A 22,280-nucleotide genomic window follows, 5' to 3' on the forward strand; every position below is an offset into this window, starting at 1 on the left:
TGGTTTCGTTAGTCAGAGGAAGTAGAAATTAGACACGTAAGCATATCAAACTAGTCACTAACCTCCCCGATTTTATCCGCGAACCGGAAGAAATTCCCCTGGTTGATCTCGGACATATCAGCAAAAGCGGGGACACGAACTCTAGGTCGGGTGTAGTTTCGCATCAAGTCCGCTAGGGAGGCAGGAGCACGAAGTGGTTAAATTATTCCAACTAAATAAAAACGTGTTTTTCAAATATGAGTTTACTACTCCTAAAATCCTACTTACCGCGAGGTAAGTGGTGCTGCTCTTTCGGGGGGGGGGGGTCTTGAAGGAAGAACCTCCGGACTCCTTGATTACGGATGAATCCCTGGACGACTTCCCAGTCGGAGGAGCCCCATCTTTCGAGCCGGACTCCTTGACTGGAGGTTCCCTAGACCTCCTCTCTGACAGGGGGGCTACATCTTTCGAGCCAGATTTACTTCGCTCTTCCCCAGAAGAGATGCTCCGAGTCCGTTCTTCCCCCGAAGAGCCGATTCGAGCTCGGGTCTTCTCGCTCAAACTAGAAGAAGACTCCGGCTCCTTTCTCTTCTTTGATAGCTCGGCCTTTTGCAAACTCCCCTCGACCTGTTCGTTTCCCGCAGCCGGGAGACCCACTCCCTCCTGAGGCTCGTCACTCGAGTCCGCGATGACAATCACGGAGGGTTCAGAAGGCATCAAGGGAGGAACATAAGTTTCACTTACCTCGGGAGTTGGCAAGTTAGTACTCTTGGCGGGAATGGAGACTTTTCCCATAGCGAGAGCAGCGGACATCTGCCTCTTCGCTTCCCTCTCAGCATTTTCGAACTCTTTCTTAAGGGCTCTTTCTTCGCGGTAGCCCATCGAAGCAGTATCAAGGATTCGGGGAGGAGAGGATCGAATAAGAGAACGTCTCCTGTGTCTAACTCCGGACTCTCTGATCCGCTCACACGAGAAAGAGTCCCAAGCAATTTGCCCCTCGCTGCAAAACCGGGAAAAGAACTCCGTGAAGGTGGGAGAAAGCTGGCCGCGTTCGAAGTGAACTGAAACCAGAATAACAGAGGTAAGACGAAAAGTTAGAGAAGGCTAGCTAATTCTAAACGGACTACTCTACGCTACCAATTTTTGAAGTCCACTTCAAAACGAACAAGCCCGTGAGATGCCCGAATGTGAGCTCGTTAACGGGGAAGAAGAAAAACGATTTTCACCACTTCTCATCTTTCTCCGGAAGGTCGTCAAAAACTTTAAGTCCGGAGAGCAGACTCACGTAGAGGGTGCCTTTGGTACGACCCGTCTTCACGGTGTAGACGTGGAGAAAGTCAGCCAAGGACAACGAATAGTTGTATTCCTCGGCTAGAGTCTGAAGACAAAGAACAGTTTGAACAAAATTCGGACACATTTGAGGGAGAGCGAACTCCAGTTCGAACATCATCCGTACAATGATCTCGGGAAGCGGGAAAGATAATCCGCAGGCGGATAAGAAACTCTCGAACACACAACAGTACCCGACGGGAGGATTCTCCGGGGATTCATGCGCTTCCGGAAACCTAATCTCGATCTCCGAGGGGATTCCGCAAGATCCCCTAACCACCGCCATATCAGTGTCTGAGAGATTTGATGGTGGATGGGGGCCGAAGGCGCCTGGGATAAGCGGTTTCGCGGTTTTACCCGATGAAAATTTTGGGGGAGACATGATGTTAGAACGAAGGAAAAAGATAAGGTGACAAGAAGAACATGAAGAACTTTCCGGCAAACGACAGAGAGCAAAAGAGAACGGGGAGAGTAAATCGACAAAGAACTTAATTCTGAAAATAATGAGAGAGAAGAGAGGACGGCTACCTTTATACGCAGGGTTGCAATGATTACCTGGGAAAATGAAGAGTCCCGGTTCATGTTTCTCTCTCTCTTATAGGGTGCCGTGCAGAGTGGTGGGCCTAATGTGTGTTCGGGAAAGATAAAATCTCATCATTACCTCGATCAAATCACGGGATACGAAGTATATTTGTTTTCCCGAAACAAGCGATAAGGAGATCAAAAGTCCTCCGAGTCAGGCGAGAAGGAGATCAAAAGTCATCCACTATAGTACGTGTAGTTGTACCAACTGTTGGTACCGCCATTAGTCACCTCGGGTCATGGGCCTTAGCCCATGAACAGCAAGCAATACGGGCCGAAGTTACATAAGAGCCCAGCCCATCATGCTCGATTGGAGAAGTGAAATAGTGCATAACGGCGGGTGAATCACCTCGGAGATCGGAGGATTGGTCAAAGATCTCATTTCTTACGGAGTGCGAGATCTTCGGGCCTTAATTGGATATGACATTAATTGTAATGGCTTAGTATAAATAGGTGGTCCAAAAAACTTCTAGGGGACAAGAATACTTATTTTTACTCTCTCAACTTTCTGCTTCTAAAATCAGTTTGGAACTACTACGGTAGTAAGTCCCTTCGTCCACAAAACATTTCGAGAGGAGAATCCAGTTTCAGTTCTCACAACGACTCCAAAAGAATAAAAGATAAAAACGATGATTCATAACAAAGCAAACTACTTATGGTGATCAAATAAATAAATAAATAAAACAAGGAAAAAACAATAGAAATCAAACTTGTAAAAAAATTCTTCTTGGTTCCGTAGCTTTAGCGAAAGTCTCTCAAGAAAATCTTGGGGATCAAACTAGGAACATAGACACAGGATTGAAACTGCTGATGTGTTACTTCATCTATCTTAATCTTTTTGTACAGATCTCCCCTCACAATATAGACCCAAGCTTGTTTAGGTTTCTTGCCAAGAAAACACGTAACGAAGGTTTTTCCAAAGACAGTATCATCGACGAAGTAACTTGAAGAGCTATTGTTGCAAACCATGGGGAAATGAGGTATTGAGATAGTCATGAACTTAATCCACACCACGTCCTCTCCATCATCCCCATTGCCAATCTTCTTCTCTGTCACCCAAATCTTAACCTCTCTTCTTCTTGTGCATTGTTGTAACACTGAAAGCCGATCTCCCTTGTAAATCGCAAGGCCACGAGTATGGGAAGAACTATGTTTTCCCTTAAACGGTAGAATACAAAAGGTCTTTGCTACCTCTTTTGAAAAATCGAACATTCGGATGAAATACTGATGTCCAGTTTCTTAATAAGGATAAGCTGTCCAGTACAAATTTCCATTTAGGGAGACCCTACAGTGATATTCATCTACTAGTATCTCTTCTTCGAGAAAACGTGGAGTGGTACGATGAGTAACGTTCCACGCATTGGTTGCGAATTCGAAGACTGCAACTTTCCTAGTAATTTGATAAATATTTTGACGAGTATACATCATCCCAAAAATCTTGAAACGCTTATCGAATACATATGGGTATGTGTCTTTAACAAGATTTCTGGACGACCGAAAGCAAAGTTTCTGTTGGCGAATATCTTATCGTTGAAAAGAGTATTCCATCCTTTGCAAACGAATCTGAAACGAACGAGAGATCGAGGTGGAACTCGAACGAGTATCTCTTCTTCCAGATCTAATGGAAGCTTTCTCGGCGACATTACGACTTATATAACTTTAATCCTTAACAAATCATGACATGAGTCAATATGATTTATAAAGATATTTTAAATAAAAATAGAAAAGTTGTAATATATCAATAAAAAAAAAAATCTATCCACAAGTAAAAAGTTAAAGAAATTTGCTTATATATTCAATAAACATAAAAGTATATTTTAAATTAGCAACCTAATTCTATTGGAATTTCTATTTGTTAATATATTTATTTTTAAAAAGAGTAAAACTTATTAAACATGTGGAGAAAATGAAATAAGAAATTTGTTGATATCTAAATCTTGGTTTTCAAAGGTAGTATTCAAGTGATCGCCACATGTGTCAATTTTATTAATTTGAAATTTTTTCATGTGTAATCTAATATTTTATTTTTAAAACTAAAAGATAATTATCAAAAAAATGAAAAACTAAAACAAAAAAATATAAATAGATAATTCTACTACAAGAAAACAGGGCAACGACCACTGTGGTAATAGTTGCTAAATAGTCATTAATGTTAATATAACGACTATTTAGCGACTAATCACTATTGTAGTTAAATTTTTGTCGCTAATACGATACCTATTGTCGTTATTTAGCGACTATTCAACAACGATATAACGTTGTCGTTACATAGTCATTGCATTGTCAATATTTAGTAACCAAATTTGGCGACAATTGACCGACAATTTAACGATTATTGTTGCAGTAGTCGTATATTAGTCGCTAAATTTAGTGACTAAATTGCGACTAAGTTACGACGTTTTTACATGAATAAAACTTTAGTCATAAATTAGTCATTTTTTTCTGCGACTATTTACCTTCTATTTGCCGTCTAAATGATGATTATATACGACTACGTTGTTTTAGAAAATAATGAAATTAACTGGTTTTTATTGTTTTGTAATCCTGATTTTAATCCTGATTTATGAAATGAAAAATCTAATGAAAACACATTATAACATAACCATAATTGTATTGAAACCAGAACATACACAAGTCCAAAATAGAAATCAAACCAAAAGATAAGAAGGAAAAAGTTTATAACACATACAAACAAAATGAAAGAGCTTAGTTCATGAGTTAAGAGACAATATGAACCATATTGGAGTTGATCATGGAGTTGTTGATGGAAGATTGTCCTCCTCAGCTGATTGAGAGGCTATAAACTCAAGGAAAGCTGGATTAGTGTGGCGCATGAACTTTGCCATCAAAGTCAGCTCTTTGATCTCGCTCTTTTGCTTAGCCACAAGGAGATGAGTCTCTTTTTCTCGAGCAGCAGCTTCAGCATTGAGAGTCGCCTGAACTTCAATCTGACATTGGGCTTCCTTTAGTTGCTCTTGCAATGTAAGAAAGGCTTCGGTCTGTGATGGTTGATTGCCCTTGCCAAGAGTATCTTTGAGGCTTCCAACACCATAAGGAGTTCCTCGTAAATCCTTCTCAGTGCACTGTTTGCAAAACAAGAAAAACAGTAAGTAAAGAGCAAAACAAGAAAAACAGTAAGTATAGAGCAATGCTACTTTACCTCAAGAAAGATGGCAGTACATTCATCGCTGGTGAGCTCTTGACGGTGTGAAGTACCACCTGAAAGAGTTGAATCTGCCTCGAGCTCAGCCATCTTCTCTTGCAACTTCTACTGATAAGCTTGATGGATTTTCTCTGCCTTGCCATCAACATAAGAACCATCCGGCTTTGTATGTGTTTTGAAAAAAACTTCACCCATATTGACATCTCTTCCCAACTCATGTTCCTGCAGTCTTAGAAAGTCAAGAATTGTTATGAAAGTGTTTAAAGATAGAAATGTTGATAAATGTAACTAACAAAATAGAAATGACTTATTACCAGATCATCTCGGATTTCCCTATACGACTTAGGGCCTGATAAGTGGATGTGAGGACCAAGACCATTACGGTCAGACATACGACACTTGGAATAGGTTGAACTCCTTTGTTGTTCTTCTTCAGTATCCCAATTATCAACCATCTCTTGCCAGAGAGTACCTTTAATCCATGAAGGTTTAATTTGAGCCGTCCTTGCATTGCTAACCATGCCCTTCATCCGACGTTTACAGATGGTGTTGAAATTTTCTTGAACGGTTCCTGTTATCAATGGATCCCAAGTGTGAGTTTTATACATAACAAAGAGAGAAGGAATTATGTCAGTGAAAGTCAGTGAAAACAAGTAATAAACACAAGTAGAAAACAGGTTACATTGGACTATTCTTACCGCAAACTCCATAAAGTATCTCTGTTTTCTATCCGGAGGCACACAAGTCCAAGTATAATATGGACCATTGAATTTGTTTGTAAAAATCTTGGTAATAATCCGAAAATGTTGGCCTTTTTTGTCCCGATCAAACCTCCACACAGACATGTAAACAATGTGTGTTAGTTTGATCAGTTAGAAAGTAAACAAAAAAACAAAAAATCAGTTAACAATGTCCAAGAGATTCAATGGTTTCACATACACATGTTGCATCAAAGACACCCTAAGATAAATAAACCAATTGAAACGAGAATCAAAGACACCCTAAGACAAACCAATTAAAACGAGAATCAAAGACACCCTAAGCCAAAAACATTACCAAGTTGTCTTCTCCCTAAGTGTGTCAAACACCATAAGTATGACAAACCAATTGCTACAAACATTACCAATTGCTACAGACGAGAATCAAAACAAACCAAAGCCAAAAACATTACCAAGTTGTCTTCAACAACGGTATGGGAGAGAGAACCGTCGTAAACTTCTCACGGCCAGGCATCGTAAGCAGAGCATTTAGAGATTGCATCGTGTCATCCTCGAGTTGAGGAAATGCATTGTAATTGTTACCTTGAGAAGATGGTTGTCGAGATTGATCATGGGAGTTCTGTGGTGGAGACAGCGGATGATCCTCCGGTTCATTCACAGGGTTGTACTGAACCTCCGGTGTCGAAATAGGCGGATTAGGAACTCGATTGACGGAGTTCTGGAAAAGTGTCTGTGGCGGTGGGAAGTTCCGGAAGTTTTGGGGGATAACTCGTGGTATCTCTTGGGGCGTGAACAGCAAAGGAATTCGAGCCGTCGGCGTGAAAGTGTACTGAGGTGGAAGAGGTTTGGTTCTTCTACCGGCGGCTGCGGGTGGGTTAGGGTTAGAGGGTCCGACTCTCTGAGAAAGGTTGGGTGCAACCTTTCTCTTTTTGGTTTCAACTGCAGGATTCGACACCATGAGACAGAATATGAATCAACGAAGAAAGATGAATATGGATTGAGAAAGATGGATCGAAGACGAAGAAAAAAGGTTGATCGAAGAGAACAAGGAAGATGGATCGAAGAAAGAAGGTCGATCAAAGAGAAGAAGGTGATGGATCAAAGAGAAGAAAGGTTGGCTGCGGATGGATCAAAGAAGAGAGGTTTAGGTTTCTCTGAGTTTCGAAGAGAAGAAGAGAATGCGAAGAGAGGTTTAGGTCGATCGAAGAGAAGAATAGTTTTTGGGCCTGCGTTGATTTTTGGCCCAAATTTCTTTGTCCAAAATATAACAAATGATTTACACATTATAAACAACACGTTTTGTTTATAATCACAAAAGAGGAGATGGATCAGATGGTTATGTATGGTTACTAAACATATAGTGACCGGATTCGAGTACCCCCAATTGTAAATTTTTATTTGTTTTTTTTATCACTTAAAATGTTATGATTCAATATGTATTGCAACGAAAATAATTTCAAGTACATAATTATTCTTAAAACACAAGTATTTTTAATTTTTATTAAAAAGTAGGAAAAAAAACAATTACGTTTATTAAAGTACATAATTTATTAAACATATCTTAAAGCACCAACATAATCTTTAGGGTTCTTCGTCGTCTTCTTATTATCATCCGAAGACGATAAATTACACATAAATTCATCTTCAGGTTCCGCGTCTGCAACATCGTAGTCAATGTTTATTGGGTCTCTCATTTCCAAATTGTCTACTATGACTTCTTCAATTGTAGTCATCATTACAGCATCATCATTTTCTGTTTGCAAAAGAGTCAGTTCTCTAGAAATGTTTCCCCTCGGATTCACTTTTAGAACATTCAGCCAAAAATGCTTCGGTTTCTTTATGTATGGGTACGAAATATAACAAACCTGTGAGGCTTGAGATGCTGTTTTGCAATCAACGTGTAAAAGTTACACATATTATATATAAATGTGATAATGACAATATATTGAGGATTGGAGCATTTATATACATACCTAGAATAAATGGTTCGTTTTTATTGTACTTTCTGGATGAAAGAACGTCTACAACGCAACCATTACTTCTCCTTGTGCCTCTACCAATTACAGGGTCATACCACTTGCACTTAAATAGTGTGATTTTCAACCCAAGCATTCCCTCATACTCAAGTTCTATGCTATCAGTTTATGTCCCGTAGAAATCTGCAGCGTCAGATGCATCCGCATAATTTTCACCTTTAACCGAAACCCCATAATTACATGTCTTTCGTCCAGCACCGTGGTTCTCTGTATGAAACAAATAACCTCTTGTAAAATATATTGTCCATGTTTTAGCCTGGTTCAAAGGTCCATGCACAATCTCTTGAACCCGAGTAGGAAATGGATTTGAGGCGTTCCAATAACTAACCTGCATATATATAAGTCTTCCCGTTATGTTAAATATAACAATAAGTACAATATGTATATCACGAAAAATGGTTTAACATACATATTCTTTAATCCATGAATGATATTCGTCAGCTCTTTTCGCGGAGAGTTCTCTCTCGGTAAGTCCTGGATATTTTGCCGAAATATAATCCTCGAACATACTATATAGAAAGATAAGATCACCACAAATGTATATGAGAAAATATAGTGGACTTAGATATCTTAAAATGTAACTAATTATATACCTCTCAATTGGTTGAAAATAGTCACAATTCTGTAAAACATATGCGTGTGCGCAACGATAGTCATCACCTAAAAGCTATATTTCATTCATTTCTCCACTGGGACCAAATAATTAAAAAGTAATTATTATAATATTGTCATCACCTAAAAGCCATATTTCATTCTCCTTCATCAAATCTTGTTAATCTGACCAAATAATTAAAAAGTAATTATTATAATATTAAATTAAATATCACATTAAAAATATTTACTCTTAATTGCTCACTTTAATTTTGTTTGTATGTTTGCAGCAAAGTAGTGCTCAGAGAAATAAGAAATCTCGTCATTGATATATGATTCAACAATTGATCCTGCCGCATATATTTTGTTCTTTGCTTTTCCTTTCAATTTTTTGAAAAACCTTTCAAAAGGAGACATCCACCTATATTAGACAAGGCCTCCCAATTCAGCTTCGTTGGGAAGATGTATAGGAAGGTGCTCCATCACATCAAAAAAGGATGGTGGAAATATCTTTTCCAAATTGCAAAGGATTAAAACAATGTTCTGTTTTAGAATTTGTAGTCGACTTGTTAGCAAAGTTCTCGAGCATAAGTCCCGGAAAAATGCTCCAACCCCTACAATATTATATATTTATTCAAACTTCATCACATTTATAAAGGAAATAACCTTTACTCACTTCATATATATATAGAACTTTCATAATTATTTAATTTACCTGATAACGCAAGGTGGACATTCCGGTCAAGGAGTTCTGCAAAGATAAATGGAAGTAACCGCTCCATGAAAACATGGCAGTCATGGCTCTTCATGCATGAAAACTTTCCATTTTCCATTTCAACAAAACTAGCTAAGTCTGCTGAATAGCCATCTGGGTATTTAACCGAGTATTTCACACATTCTAATAAGCTTGTTCTGGCTTCGTTTGTCAATGTATAGGGCGGGAAAGGTGCTTTACCCCTACTATCAAGATGTAAGTGTGGCCGAGAACAGAACTTTGCTATATCCAACCTTGACATGACGGAATATTTTGATTTACCTTTCACACGCATAAGAGTGTACATGATGTTGTCCAAAAAATTCTTCTCTGTATGCATCACATCAATATTATGTCGGAGATTAAGATCCTTCCAGTACGGTAGCGACCATAAAATGCTCTGCTTGTGCCAGTTATGGGGCTTTCCATATCCATGCATCTTCCTTTCATGACCATTTCCACCGACGTCCTTGGTTCTTGGTGGATTTACAGAATTCAACCTCTCAGAATAAACTTGCTCACCGGTCAAGGACTCTGGTGGATACTCTCTTGTAGCGTCTTTTTCCTTCAGGAAGTCTTTTTTATTTCTCCTCAAAGGATGATCAGGAGGAAGAAATCTCCGATGACAATCAAACCAACATGTATTCCTTCCATTAGGTAGATAAAAGGACTTTATATCATCCATGCAAACTGGACAAGACAATTTACCAGGTTGGATAAATACATCAAGACTAGCTCGCGGATGGTTTTGACCAGAATTCAGAATTGTAAGAAACAAGTACTCAATATCCATACACATACCAGGGGGTAGATTATATGACGTCAATATCACTGGCCATAATGAATGGTGACGAGACATCCCAAATGGATTGAACCCATCAGTACACAATCTCAAATATACGTTACGGGGTTCTTCAGCAAATTGAGGATTTTGTTCTTGAAAATACTTCCAATCCGCTGCATCAGACGGATGACTCATTTCTCCCACCTTTGCTTGGTGCTCGGCATGCCATCGCATTGCTGCTGCAATCTTGTGACTCTGATACATTCTCTTCAGTCTATCACCAATAGGTAAGTACCACATACGACTATATGGTACTTTGGTTCTACGTCGGTCATTCTTAGGCTTCCATCTTGGTGCATCACAAAACAAACATTTTTCTTCCTTTTTGTCATTTTTCCAGAATAACATACAATTGTTTATACAAACATCAATTGTATGATATGGGAGTCCTAAATTGCGCATCAATTTCTCTGTCTCGTAATGAGAACCTGTAGCCGGTTTCCTTCTAGTAAATAATCACTCAACATTTCACATACTGAATCCACTAACTTTTCACTCATATTATAGTCTGCCTTATTTTGCATAACTCTAGCAGCTAAAGATAATTGTGAATGACCTTCACGACAACCATCATATATTGGATTTTTGCACCTTCTAACAAGTCATAGAATTTTTTGAATGGTTAAGTACTGGTTCTTTTACACTCTTATAACCCCCATCCCATTGATAGTTATCATCAAAACCCACATTAGAAGGAAATGCATCAGTCACCATATCCACATATCTATCTTCTACTACATTACCCACTTCCTCACTCCCACTAATAAATGTCGGATCAACAGTACTCGTTCCTATATCCATATTTATTTCTTTCCCATGCTTATACCAAATATAATAATCTGGCATAAACCCATAACTAAAAAGATGATTCCAAATTCTAGTCCCTAAAAAACGCTTCTCGGTTTTGCACCTACTACAAGGGCAAAAAAACTTACCTCCATTTTCTTGTGCAAAAGGCTGGCTATTTGCAAATTGCATGAACTACTCCATCCCGGCTCTGAACTCTTATGTAAAATTTCCCGTCACCTCATCGATCCTCTTGTACATCCACTCTCGGAAATTACTATAATTGTAACTTCCTGACATTATTATAAATCTCTATGATCTCTTTTTTTTATTTGTGTTGCTTTGTGTTTCTGTGAGTGAGAAAAACGATTGGAGATCTCAGTTTTATATAGGCATATTTAGCAACTAAAAGGTGATTATATCACGTAGTCGCCAAATACAGGTACACCTACTTCAGAATGCCAAAAACGTGTTTTAAACCAACATTTAGCGACTATTTTATGACATAATTTGGTGACATGCCATATTGTTGCTAAATAGTCGCCAAATATACGACTACACAAGCAACTACCCAAATAGTCGCTAATTTAGCGACTATTTAGCGACAAACGTTTGCGACTCAGCAGAAATGTCGCAAAATAGTCGCTACATGTACGACTATTCTTGTTTCGTCGTGTTTTAGTCGCCATTTAGCAACTACTTTGGCGACTAATTTATTTTGTCCCAAATAAGCGACTAATAAACGACTATATAAGAATAGTCATAAATTAGTCGCCAATTAGTGGGTAAGTAGTCGCTAAATTTAACAACTACGAATTTAGTCGCTGATCGTAGTCGGAAAACCGTGTGTTCTTGTAGTGGACCTTTTAAAACAGTATTTTAAACATGGACCTTTTTAATATGTTGTTTTGTATACTTTGTTGATTTTTTTTTCTATTCTTCCTTTTTTTTACCTTTTATTTTTTAAAAAGATATTTCTAGATTTATAGATATCTAATTTATCATTCTACATAGACAATTATGAGAGGAAAAAACATTAAAATATTTTGGTAATAGGTAAATAGATAAAATATATAAGTGATCACCATCTTGGCAAAAATAATGTGGTAAATATACCTATGAAAAAATCGTTTTAATAATATTACAGTGTAGGTTTTTGTTTGCTTTTTATTCAAATCTTCGTGTAATATAATGTATGATATTTCGTGTATTCTGATTTTTTTTTTTCGTTTTTGAGCTACTTGTGATTTTGAGATAAATACTTTTGTTTCTCAATATCTATTATAGCTAGTTCCAGAGTTTGTAAAAGCAAATGAATTATCGATAGCTTAAAAAAGATTTCTTTAATTTATGAGTTCTTTAAAATCTGACTTTCTTAAATCTCTGATTATTTGTAATGAGTATATAAATTGAGATGATGGTTAAAAAAAAAATTATTGTTTTCTTATATACTTTTGATTTAAGTATAATATCATAGTTTGTTTCTTTTATTTGTGTATTCTTGTTCCTAAAACAATTATAAAACCAGTTTGAGCAGGTTGATAATCATTTTAAAATTAAAATTTGAAAGAATTACTAGACTAGTACATAAATCGTTACTAGATTAGATCAGTTTTTTTTTCTTACTAAAGTAGTACTCCCTCTGTATTTATTTAATTGACGTTCTAGGTTGTTTTGAGTAGATTAAGAAAACAAGTAAGTTGACTATTTTAACCTTATAAACAACATTAATTTAAAAAGTAATTCTAGAGATTGTCTTAGACATGAGGCTATAACTGAGATTCTTTTACAAAACTTACATTGATAAGTGTGAACGACAAGTATTTTAAAACATGAAAACAAACCTAGAACGACAATTAAATCAATACGGAGGGAGTACTAATTAGTTGGTAAAAGTCGTTTAACCATTTGGTTATCTGTTTAACTGCGGGTATATGCCATTTTGATTTTAAAAAATTGGATTCTATCAAAAAATTTGAAATCGTGAAACCCTTATGTAATCTTGAAACCCTAGGGAAAGTTTAATCAAATCCATTTGTGTGGTGTCGACTTGGTGAAGCGATTGTGGAGGTGATATCGCCGGGGATTCAGACGGAGATCTCGGTGGGTGGTTAAAATACATAATAGATTTCAGTACAAATTTGGTTGGGTTTCGTTGGGAGATTATCGTGAAGGGGAAATCAGCCGCGTTGTGACGAAATTGAGTAAGGGGCGAGTATATATGATTAATGCAGTTTGTTAAATCTTGTTGAAATATCTAATGGAGGGTGTGGTGTTTATGCTAGGGTTAGAATCGGCGAGAAAAAACCGGTGAGTGGCAGGACGCTAAAGACGAATGTTGAGTCGAAAGAATCTGGGTTAGTGATGAAAAAATCCAAAGGTAAGTGTGTGATTTGAGAGAGATGTATAAATCCGAATATGGAAAATTGTGTTGCCTGTCATAAATCCGAATATGGAAAATTGAAGAATCACCAATCTTGAAGCTCTCACCCTCTACCGACAGCCACAAACCCAACATTTCACAATATACAAAGTAGGTCTTGATTGAGGCACATAGAAGTCAAACTTTTGGACGACACTTAATATCTTCAATCTAACACACAAAGCTTTTCTTGACTCATATGTGTCCCCAACCGCGATATCAATTTCATTGATTCCTCAAACAGACTGCGAAAACTACAATTACTTTTAGGAAACGAAAAAACTGTTTTTGCTTTTGTTGTTTCCACAATTGCCTCTTCGTCATCCTTAATTTGCCCAACTTCATTATCATTAAGCACACTATACTCTTCATCCCCTGAACTTGCTCCATCTGGGTCATCAAAACAATCAAACCTCATTTCGTTGTCTTCATCGTTTTCTTCCCCTTCTTCCTCGTCTTCTCCCACTTGTCTTTTCCCTACCGCCTTCACTTCATAGTAATCGTGACTGGTAGCCATCTCCACTTTATCGTATTTCCGGCTTTTAGAGATCTCCTCCTCCCTTGAATGGACAATTTCAACACAAAGCCGACTCACTCCTTCTGCTTGACTTTGTCGGATGAGTCTTTGATTGATTTGTAATTGTATATATGTTTTAGTTGGTCCGACGTCAGTATCCGACAGATGAGAAGCCTTGAAGCCATTCCTTGAATGTTGTTCAGATTCAGACCTTGAAGCCATTGGGGTTGGAAAGCTGATCTATTGGTAGAGAAAGATATGTTTCTCTTACTCTGATACTTCGCATGTTTTATTTTTCTTATGGTTCCGACATTGTTCCATCTGTTTTGACATGTCACTTTCTTGTAGGTGCGTGTTGGCTTTGGAAGATACATAAGACAAGGAGCCAAGTGAAGTGGGCAAAATTTGGAGGATACCATTAAGCATTTACTCTTTTTATGGATTCTCTTTTATTATGTTTTAATGTTTCCTACGTTTAAATTTTTATGAAATGCAATAATTTTATAAACATATATCTCAAAATGCAATAATTTCATATTCTAATTTATTTATTTTTTATTTTCAAAAAAAATTAAATTAAGAGAATCAAAATAAGAACCCACCATTGGGGGGTAAAATTTTAATTAACAATCACTAAGTTCTTAATCTACTCAAATTACAAAATATATTAATAAACAATTTTAAGAGGCCCTAAAATATATCCCCCAATGGGGTTGCCCTTACATATGATACATGTGACTTAATCCCAAAAAAGTATGTGGGAGTCTAGAAGCTGAAGCCGATCAACATAGATCACCTCCCAAGCATATCGCAAGGGACCTCAAACACATCGCAAGAAAGATTTACAAACAGATTAAGCATAAACCACAAATGAATCTAACAACTCCTTTTAAGCTCCTTCCATCAGCTTAACAGCAAACCCTTCACTTGATTCCGCAGCTTCTGAAAGACTCGAGCATAGCTGACGTGGCCAATGGTCTCTTGCGATAGTACGTTTGATGCACCTGATCAGATTCTAGGGAAAGAGTCTGGTTTTGAGGTAACTTTTACTTTTGTGTTCGCAAGATATGACTAGCCTATCACATGTCGTCTACATGACTAGTTAATATATCTTAAAAAAAAAAATGAATATATCTTTTTCTTTCTATCAGTGTTATTTGGTTCTTTTTCTTTTTTAGAAGCTGTGTATTTCTCCTCATAACTGCTTCGTTTCTGTATGCTACTGTTATAAATTTTTTCTAGTCTACGCCTAAAAAATGTCGTGTGAGGTGCAAGGAGAAGCCATTTTATCTTACATTTGTTCAACTTTGGAGCCACGAAGTACACAAGTGCAGTAGACATATGCATGAATCCAAACTACACGGAATTAAAATTTCCCCTGAAATCGATGTAGTATGTATGTGTTGCATGAATTGATTGAAAAGCTTGTGTCCTACAGAACTCCCTCGCATCCCTGCTGAAAGCGTGGACCACCTTGTCCCTAAACATGCGGTAAGCACAACCACTATATGTCATTGCACTCGTAAGTCGTAAGAGTCTTCAATGTTTTCTACACACAACCTGTTGGTGTTCTCTTCTTCTCTTTAAGCTCTCTGGATCTCAGCTTTGGGGATTTTATTACCTTCTTCTCTGTAAGCTATACTACATAAACAGGAATCACTGACAGAGAAACGAATTTGTATATCTTCCCAGGCTCAAAACCAGATTTTAAGAAAAATCCTATATTAATTAACAGAATCAGGCCAAACAAATTGTGGTTCTATCTTGAGTTCAACTTTTTTAGGACAGACGTCACTTAATTATAGATATGATATATAATATTAATAATTGTATATATAGTATCCTTTCAAACCAATGAGAAAGGCTCCAAAAGAGAAGAAAATTGATTCATAACAAAGCAAACTACATGAAGGTAAATAATTAAATAAAACAAGAAAGCAACAATGTAAATCAAACATGTAAAACATTTCTACTTGGTTCAGTACCTTCAGCCAAAGTCTCTCTAGAAATGGTGATTAAACTTGGAACATAGACACAGGATTTTAACTGCATATATGCCACTTCATCTATCTTAATTTTTTTGCACAAATCTCCCCTCACGATATAGACCCAAGCTTGTTTAGGTTTCTGGCGAAGAAAACACGTAACGAAGGTCTTTCCATAGACATTATTATCGACGAAGTAACTTGAAGAAATGTTGTTGCAAACCATGGGAAACTTAGGTATTGAGATAGTCATGAAATTAATCCACACCACATCATCCCCATTGCCAATTTTCTTATCTGTCACCCAAATCTTAACCTCTCTTCCTCCTATGCATTGTTGTAACACAGAAAGCCGATCTCCCTTATAAATCGCGAGGCCACGAGTATGGAAATTACTATGTGTCCCCTTAAACGGTAGAATACAAAAGGTCTGGACTACCTCTTTCGAAAAATCGAACATTCCGATGAAATAACTTTTACTAGTATAAGCTGTCCAGGATAAATTTCCATTCAGGGAGACCGTGCAATTACATTCATCGAGTAAACGTGGAGTGGTACGATAAGTAACTTTCCACGCAATGGTTGCAAATTTGAAGACTGCAAATTTCGTAATAACTTCATCAAACCTCTGAGTCCTAGTCTTCATATACTCGTAACTCTTTTCGGTGCTACTACCATCGTAACCCATGCTCTGACTGCTGCTACGTGGATACTCATCATCCGGGTCAATCCATTCAGTCTGATTGAATAACGGGTTTCGAACCACGGCTCCATAATAACCATCGCAGGTCCCCTCGAGATCATAACGGCGACCGCTTAAATCGAAACATAAATCACTAATTTTTATAGTCGGATCGTCCTTGTTGAGATCGACGCTTATCGAATAAAGATGGGAATGTGTCTTTAACAAGATTTCTGGGCGACCGCAAGAAAAGTTTCTTTCGACGAATCTCTTCTCGTTGAAAAGAGTGTTCCATCCTTTGCAAACGGATCTGAAGCGAACGAGAGATAGAGGTGGAACTCGTACGAGTATCTCTTCTTCCAGCTCTGATGGAAGCTGTCCCTGCGCCATTAGAGCAAGATTATTGGAACAAATCAGTATTAAGATTATTGGAACAAATCAAGATTATTGGAGCAAGATTATTGGAGCAAGATTATTGGAACAAATCAAGATTATTGGAACAAATCATAATTTTTTAAAATTTTAGCAAATTCGAATCTTGAGCATAGTTTCTGACAAATGAAGGCCTAGTTGTTGGAAGCGTGTAGTCAACTTTTGAAGCTCTATGAGAGAGAGAGAGTAAAAAAGAAAAAATCGATTCTACAAAAAAAAATGTCTCCTTTAATATTTTTCTCTCACCCAACGATACGCCGACACGTAGCACCCCTTAAATCAAGTTTCAGTCTCTTATATAAAGGGAGATCTTACATTTTATTTTCAATTCTGATTAATTTTTTGGAACCAAAACTCTAAGAACTCAGCTATGAACCCCCAATGGAGAAGGTCTTAGTGGAAGCTTTCTCGCAACCATTATTAGGGTTTTCTTTTGTAAACGAAGGAAGGGAAGAAATCTTATTATATAAGCATCCGTTTTCAGCCAATAAAAAAAATCGTGACATCCCCTGTTATTAATTGAGAAGTATATTTTCTTTAAGTAACCTTTTATTTGTGAGATTTACATAATTAAAATCTTGCTATTTGAATAAATATCAAAATTTGAAATTATTATTTGTTATATCCAGAAAACATATTTAAAATAATTCTAAAAGGAAATTAGTTTCCAAAAATTAAATATTTTAGATTTTAATTTGCTAAAATTTTAAAAAATTATTGTGGATCATGTTATGGAGCGGGTTAGAGTTTACTTAAATATGATTATATAGTTTTTACGGGTTGTTCTACTAAAATACACAAAATATTTTAGTCGGATATCAAATGAGTTAACGAGAGATGTTACACCAATCATAACCGGTACCACACACAAAAAATACAATCCATCTAAAATTATAGAATTTAAATATTAACCAAAACATATTAAAATGAACAAAAAAAAAAAATACAACATACATTTTTTCTTTGGCTTCAATTGGTGACCAAAATTTAGAAAAGGAACGAGGAGAAATATCACATTCTTTATTTACCATTTGAAAGTAATATTTTTTTCCTACATTCCTATATTCTTCAAAAAATAAGGAACAATAAAACAAAAATGTTCCTCCCCAAAATTGATGAGGAACAAATGAAACAAAAAAAAAGAACAAATATTGAAGTTCATTTTTAATTTCAAAATAAATTAAATATACGTTTATTAATAAATTTCAATTTTATAATATAAAAACTTTCATATTTTCATAATGTATTGACAGAAAAAATATTAAACTAATCTTAAGGCTCTATTTGAAAACTGTGTGAATAGTAAAATTTAATTTAAAATTTTTTATTTTAAAATCAAATGTAAAATTTATTATATATACATTAAAAATAATATTAGTATTATCATTGAAATTTAAATTTATTTACTATTTAATATATTTGAAAAACATTTTTATTGTTTGGTTACCATTTACTATTTTGTTCCTTCTTTGCAGATTTTCTTTTCATTCCCCAAAAACTGTTTATTCCATTCCGCATTGTTATTTTTATTCTTTTTTTTTTTAATTCTTCTAATGACTACCAGTAGGAGCCTTAATAATTATTGTCTTGTAGTGTAATCAGTACAATAAAAGAACAAAGAGTTTCTCTCATGTGTTGACACATCAACTTTTTAGTTGAACGAGGAGTTGACACATCAATTAAAATGTGTTTACCAATAAAATTATAATAATTAATACAATTCATCTCTAATTTTGCCAAACATGTCAATATTCACAATTTCATGAAAATTAAAATCCTATAGAAAAAGGCAACGAATGATCGATCAAATGTTTTCCGGTTCTCTTTCTCTTTCAGTGACTTATATTTTCATGAACAAATCCTCTGTTTTGTATTGTTTGTGACTTTAAAATTTTGGGATTGTATATTAAGTGGAACATTGATTTTGACGGAATAGTTCCTAGTGTATTAAGCTTTGATTGAGAGTGTATCCTGTTTTTTTAAGAGAAAACAAGTATGGTTAGGTTCTCTTTGTTTAATAATGTGTATATAAAATGTTCGAGGTACAACGCTTGGGAGGGGACCATATAAAATGCTCTGGTCCCTGGTCTAAGGGGATGTATGGACCTAGGCCCGGAACCTCTTAGTAATTAAAAAAAAAATGTGTATATGATGGTTGTAATCCATGTAAGTTTAAGGGAAAGTTATAAATAAAGGATCTTTTTCTAAAAATTTGGCCATCTACACTTTATTTTAAAATTTTGGTCAAATAGGTTTTAGGATTAAAAAAAAGCCAATAATACCCTCAATTATATTTTCAGATTTAATTTGTTGATTTTTATTAACTGAAATTAAGAAAACAGTTTGAACAAACTATTTGCTTTTGTTGGGTCTTATTTTGAAATCGAGTGGACCTTATTTGATTTTATTGGGTCTCGATAACCTTACAATTGAGAATACAAAAAAATTTGGAAAGGGGAAAAAGATTTTAATCGAAACTAAACCTTCTTTCGCCGTCCACCGTCTCTCTCCATCATCTGGTTCTCACCATCGTCTCTCACCGTCTCTCCATCTCACCGTCTCTTCGTCTTCACCATATCTCCTTCTTTCGCCGTCCACCGTCTCTCTCCGTTGTCTGGTTCTCACCATCGTCTCTCACCGTCTCTTCAGCTCACCTTCTCTCCGTCTTCACCATATCTCCATCTTCACCATCGATTCATCTCTTGATGAATTGGGTATGTAGAATTCTTTATTTTTTTGCATGTTTATTATTTTGATGTATTAGTTTCTTGAGATTATGTAAACTTTATAACTTGATTTCAACCCAGATTTGTGTAAATATAAGTTTAGATCCGTTTTGCATCTTTATCACATAATTCTTGATTTTTTTGCATGTTGATTATTATTTTTTGTATTCTATCGACTTTAAAGGAAAAATTGTGTACCAGGGTTGATGAAACAAGATCGATAAAGGTAGTTAACAAGAACAAGAGTGATGATCGAAACAGTTGTGAACTTTTTTTGAACAATAAGGTTAGTGAAAAAGTTTGCATAAATCTCTTTTTCATATGAGTTCTTCGTTTTTTGGTTTTCTTAGTTTGTTTGTTTAGGGTGATATGAGCGTAGATATGAGCGATTACGTTGTTGATTGAAGCGTATCCACACTTGTAGCAGCAACAGATTGTAACGTTGTTTTGTTTTTATCATCATTAGTGAAAAAGTTTGCATACATCTCTTGATTTTAGCTGTGTTTGAGAAAGTTTGCATTAATCATATGGATTTATTGAATGCAATATTCTCAAATGATGTCACCACTTTACAGTTTATGTAATTTTTTAAAAACTCGATTTCTTTTTTTGCTCTTTTTAGTTCAGGAAACCTGTCTATATCAATCATGACCCGCTTTATATTCTCTTTGCAGTCAATTATATTTGTCAGAGACTGACCATGGGTGAAAGCTGAATTGGATCATAAGTCGCAAATGTCAATGTCCTCAACAAAAGCACCATCAGATTCTGAAACAAGTAAGAGCCAAAAGTACAGTTTTTTTTTATATACAAGTCGTATCTAGTTTGGTTATAAAAGTCGTATCTCGTTTGTTTTTTTGTTTTTTTTTTCAAGTTTCTGTTAGCAGCTAAATGATTAGTCATAGTTTTCTTGTTCTTAAATCATACTTTTAGTAATCTGTTTTTTTTGTTTTGTAAAATTGAAGTCTCATATCTTTGTTGATTTATTTCAGTTTTGGCTAATTTATACTAATTCATTTTTTACTTTTTTCGGCAGGAATGGAAAAGAAGTACCCTAAACGGCTTATGGAAGATGGAAGCGAGCCACAAGTTGGGCAGATAAATAACACTTGCCGAATGTCAATCTTACACAAAATCAAGAAGGCATTACCAGAAGAGTATGAGATTGTGAAGGGTGATCCAGTTTTCGCATCTGTATTTGCATTGTATGAGAATGGTCTTGGGTACTCAGCTCGGTTGATACACATCATCATGTGTAGGCAGATGGTGACTAAGAGAAGACATGAGTTGTGGTTTGTGTTTGGTAAGAAGCCGCTTAGATTCTCAATGCAAGAATTCCATGCAGTTACTGGTCTTAAGTACAATGCCGATTTCAGTCATGATTCAGAGAGTTGGACAGATGATAATGGGTTTTGGAGCAAATTGTTGAAGAGAGGTGGTATCATTACCATTCAAAACTTGATGAAGACCCACCTTGAAGCAGCTCCATCGTGGAGAAAAAAAGAAGATAGAATTCGGTTTGTGTATGTTTGTGTGATTGCTGGGTTGGTAGTGGCTAAGGATGAGAAGAAAGCTATACCACATTCATACATCAAGCTGGTCATGGATCTAGAGAAGGTTAGGACTTATCCTTGGGGTCTTGTAGCTTTTGACTATTTAGTTAGCTCTATAGTGGAAGCAAGAAAGAAACTGAAGAACCCCATTAGTTACATCCTCAATGGTTTCTCATATGCTCTTCAAGTTTGGGTTATGGAAGCCATTCCTCTCATTGGACAACTTATGAGAGAGAAGATTGACACAGAGATTACATTTAGCCGAATCTCTAATTGGAAAGGTGCTGCTAAAGTATCATATGATGAGCTCCTCCTTGTAGAGAAATCAATTGGAAACAAGGTCAGTTGACTTCTTCTTTTTTCTTTTAAGTTTAAATTCGAGTACGTTGAGTTTTTTTTTTAATTGGTTTCTTTGTTATTGTTTTGTCAGGATGTTGTTTATCCATGCATTTCCTCCACTGGAAACTTTGATGTATTGGAGTCCATTGAATATTTGAGGGGTGATGAAATTAAAGATTGTGAAGTGGACAACTTGGAAGCTTTGATCAGATCTGGCTATGATTTTGGAGATCATATTTGGGAGAGTGGCGAAGGATATGGTGTGGAAGATGATAACATTGAGGATGTTGGTGTGGAACAATCTCAGACTGTTGGAGGGGACAATGAAGTTTCGGTTGGAGAGGAGAGTGGTGAGAAGCAAGCTAATATTCCAGAAGTGTCTAGCTTGAAGAAGAGGAAGAAGCAAGTTGACCATGGAGCAGAGACACGGAAAAGAATGATGCTATCTCAGAGAGCATCAATTTCACATTGTTCATGTGGAGATGATATGAAGCGGTTCTTTAAGGAGTGAATTGACTCTTCTTTCAAGAGCTTCACAGAGACCTTTGGGGAACGATTGCTAACAATGGAGAAAGATGTATCAGATATCAAGGCCTTGATATCCAGACCAGCAGAAGTGGATCCTAAGCCAGCAGAAGTGGATCCTAGTCCATCACGAGTGAAGCCCAAAAATTCGGTACGTAAGAAGTAGCTCAATGCCTTGTTCGATTGTAATATGTTGTGTGGTCTTTCCTTTTTGTTGTATCCTTGTTTGTATGTGTATGTTGTAAACATAAATTATGTGTTGTAACTTATGTGTTGTAACTTTAACTAAAGCCTTTCATAATTTTTTTTTTGACAG

The 22,280-nt window shown here is 36.2% G+C and overlaps 2 protein-coding genes and 3 pseudogenes across 2 annotated transcripts; 1 reads left to right on the forward strand and 4 right to left on the reverse strand.

The window, feature by feature from the left end:
* Positions 1-1,201: 1,201 nt before the first annotated feature.
* On the reverse strand, positions 1,202-1,690 carry LOC147925299 (uncharacterized protein At3g60930, chloroplastic-like). Its single transcript, XM_087492567.1, has one exon. The coding sequence runs from the start codon at positions 1,688-1,690 to the stop codon at positions 1,202-1,204; it is 489 nt and encodes a 162-aa protein (XP_087348693.1).
* Positions 1,691-2,631: 941 nt separating this feature from the next.
* LOC104753511 (putative F-box protein At1g58090 pseudogene) lies at positions 2,632-3,164 on the reverse strand (annotated as a pseudogene).
* A 6,951-nt stretch (positions 3,165-10,115) lies between these two features.
* Positions 10,116-11,083, reverse strand: LOC147925300 (uncharacterized; annotated as a pseudogene).
* A 4,589-nt stretch (positions 11,084-15,672) lies between these two features.
* On the reverse strand, positions 15,673-16,896 carry LOC104753512 (putative F-box protein At1g58090 pseudogene; annotated as a pseudogene).
* A 3,690-nt stretch (positions 16,897-20,586) lies between these two features.
* On the forward strand, positions 20,587-22,115 carry LOC147925301 (uncharacterized). The gene is made up of 2 exons (XM_087489777.1): positions 20,587-21,440; positions 21,531-22,115. The coding sequence occupies exons 1-2, from the start codon at positions 20,613-20,615 to the stop codon at positions 21,948-21,950; spliced, it is 1,248 nt and encodes a 415-aa protein (XP_087345903.1). The 5' UTR covers positions 20,587-20,612; the 3' UTR covers positions 21,951-22,115.
* Positions 22,116-22,280: the final 165 nt, after the last annotated feature.

This window comes from Camelina sativa, chromosome 16 (genome assembly GCF_030686135.1).
Source record: "Camelina sativa cultivar CO46 ecotype springtype chromosome 16, ASM3068613v1".
NCBI lineage: Eukaryota > Viridiplantae > Streptophyta > Magnoliopsida > Brassicales > Brassicaceae > Camelina > Camelina sativa.

Excerpts from the sequence above, each read along its gene's own strand:
- LOC147925301 (XM_087489777.1), top strand. The coding sequence starts at position 20,613 with ATGGAAGATGGAAGCGAGCCACAAGTTGGGCAGATAAATAACACTTGC. Across the intron at positions 21,441-21,530 it reads AGAAATCAATTGGAAACAAG|GATGTTGTTTATCCATGCAT; the intron begins GTCAGTTGACTT and ends TTGTTTTGTCAG.
- LOC147925299 (XM_087492567.1), bottom strand. The coding sequence starts at position 1,690 with ATGTCTCCCCCAAAATTTTCATCGGGTAAAACCGCGAAACCGCTTATC.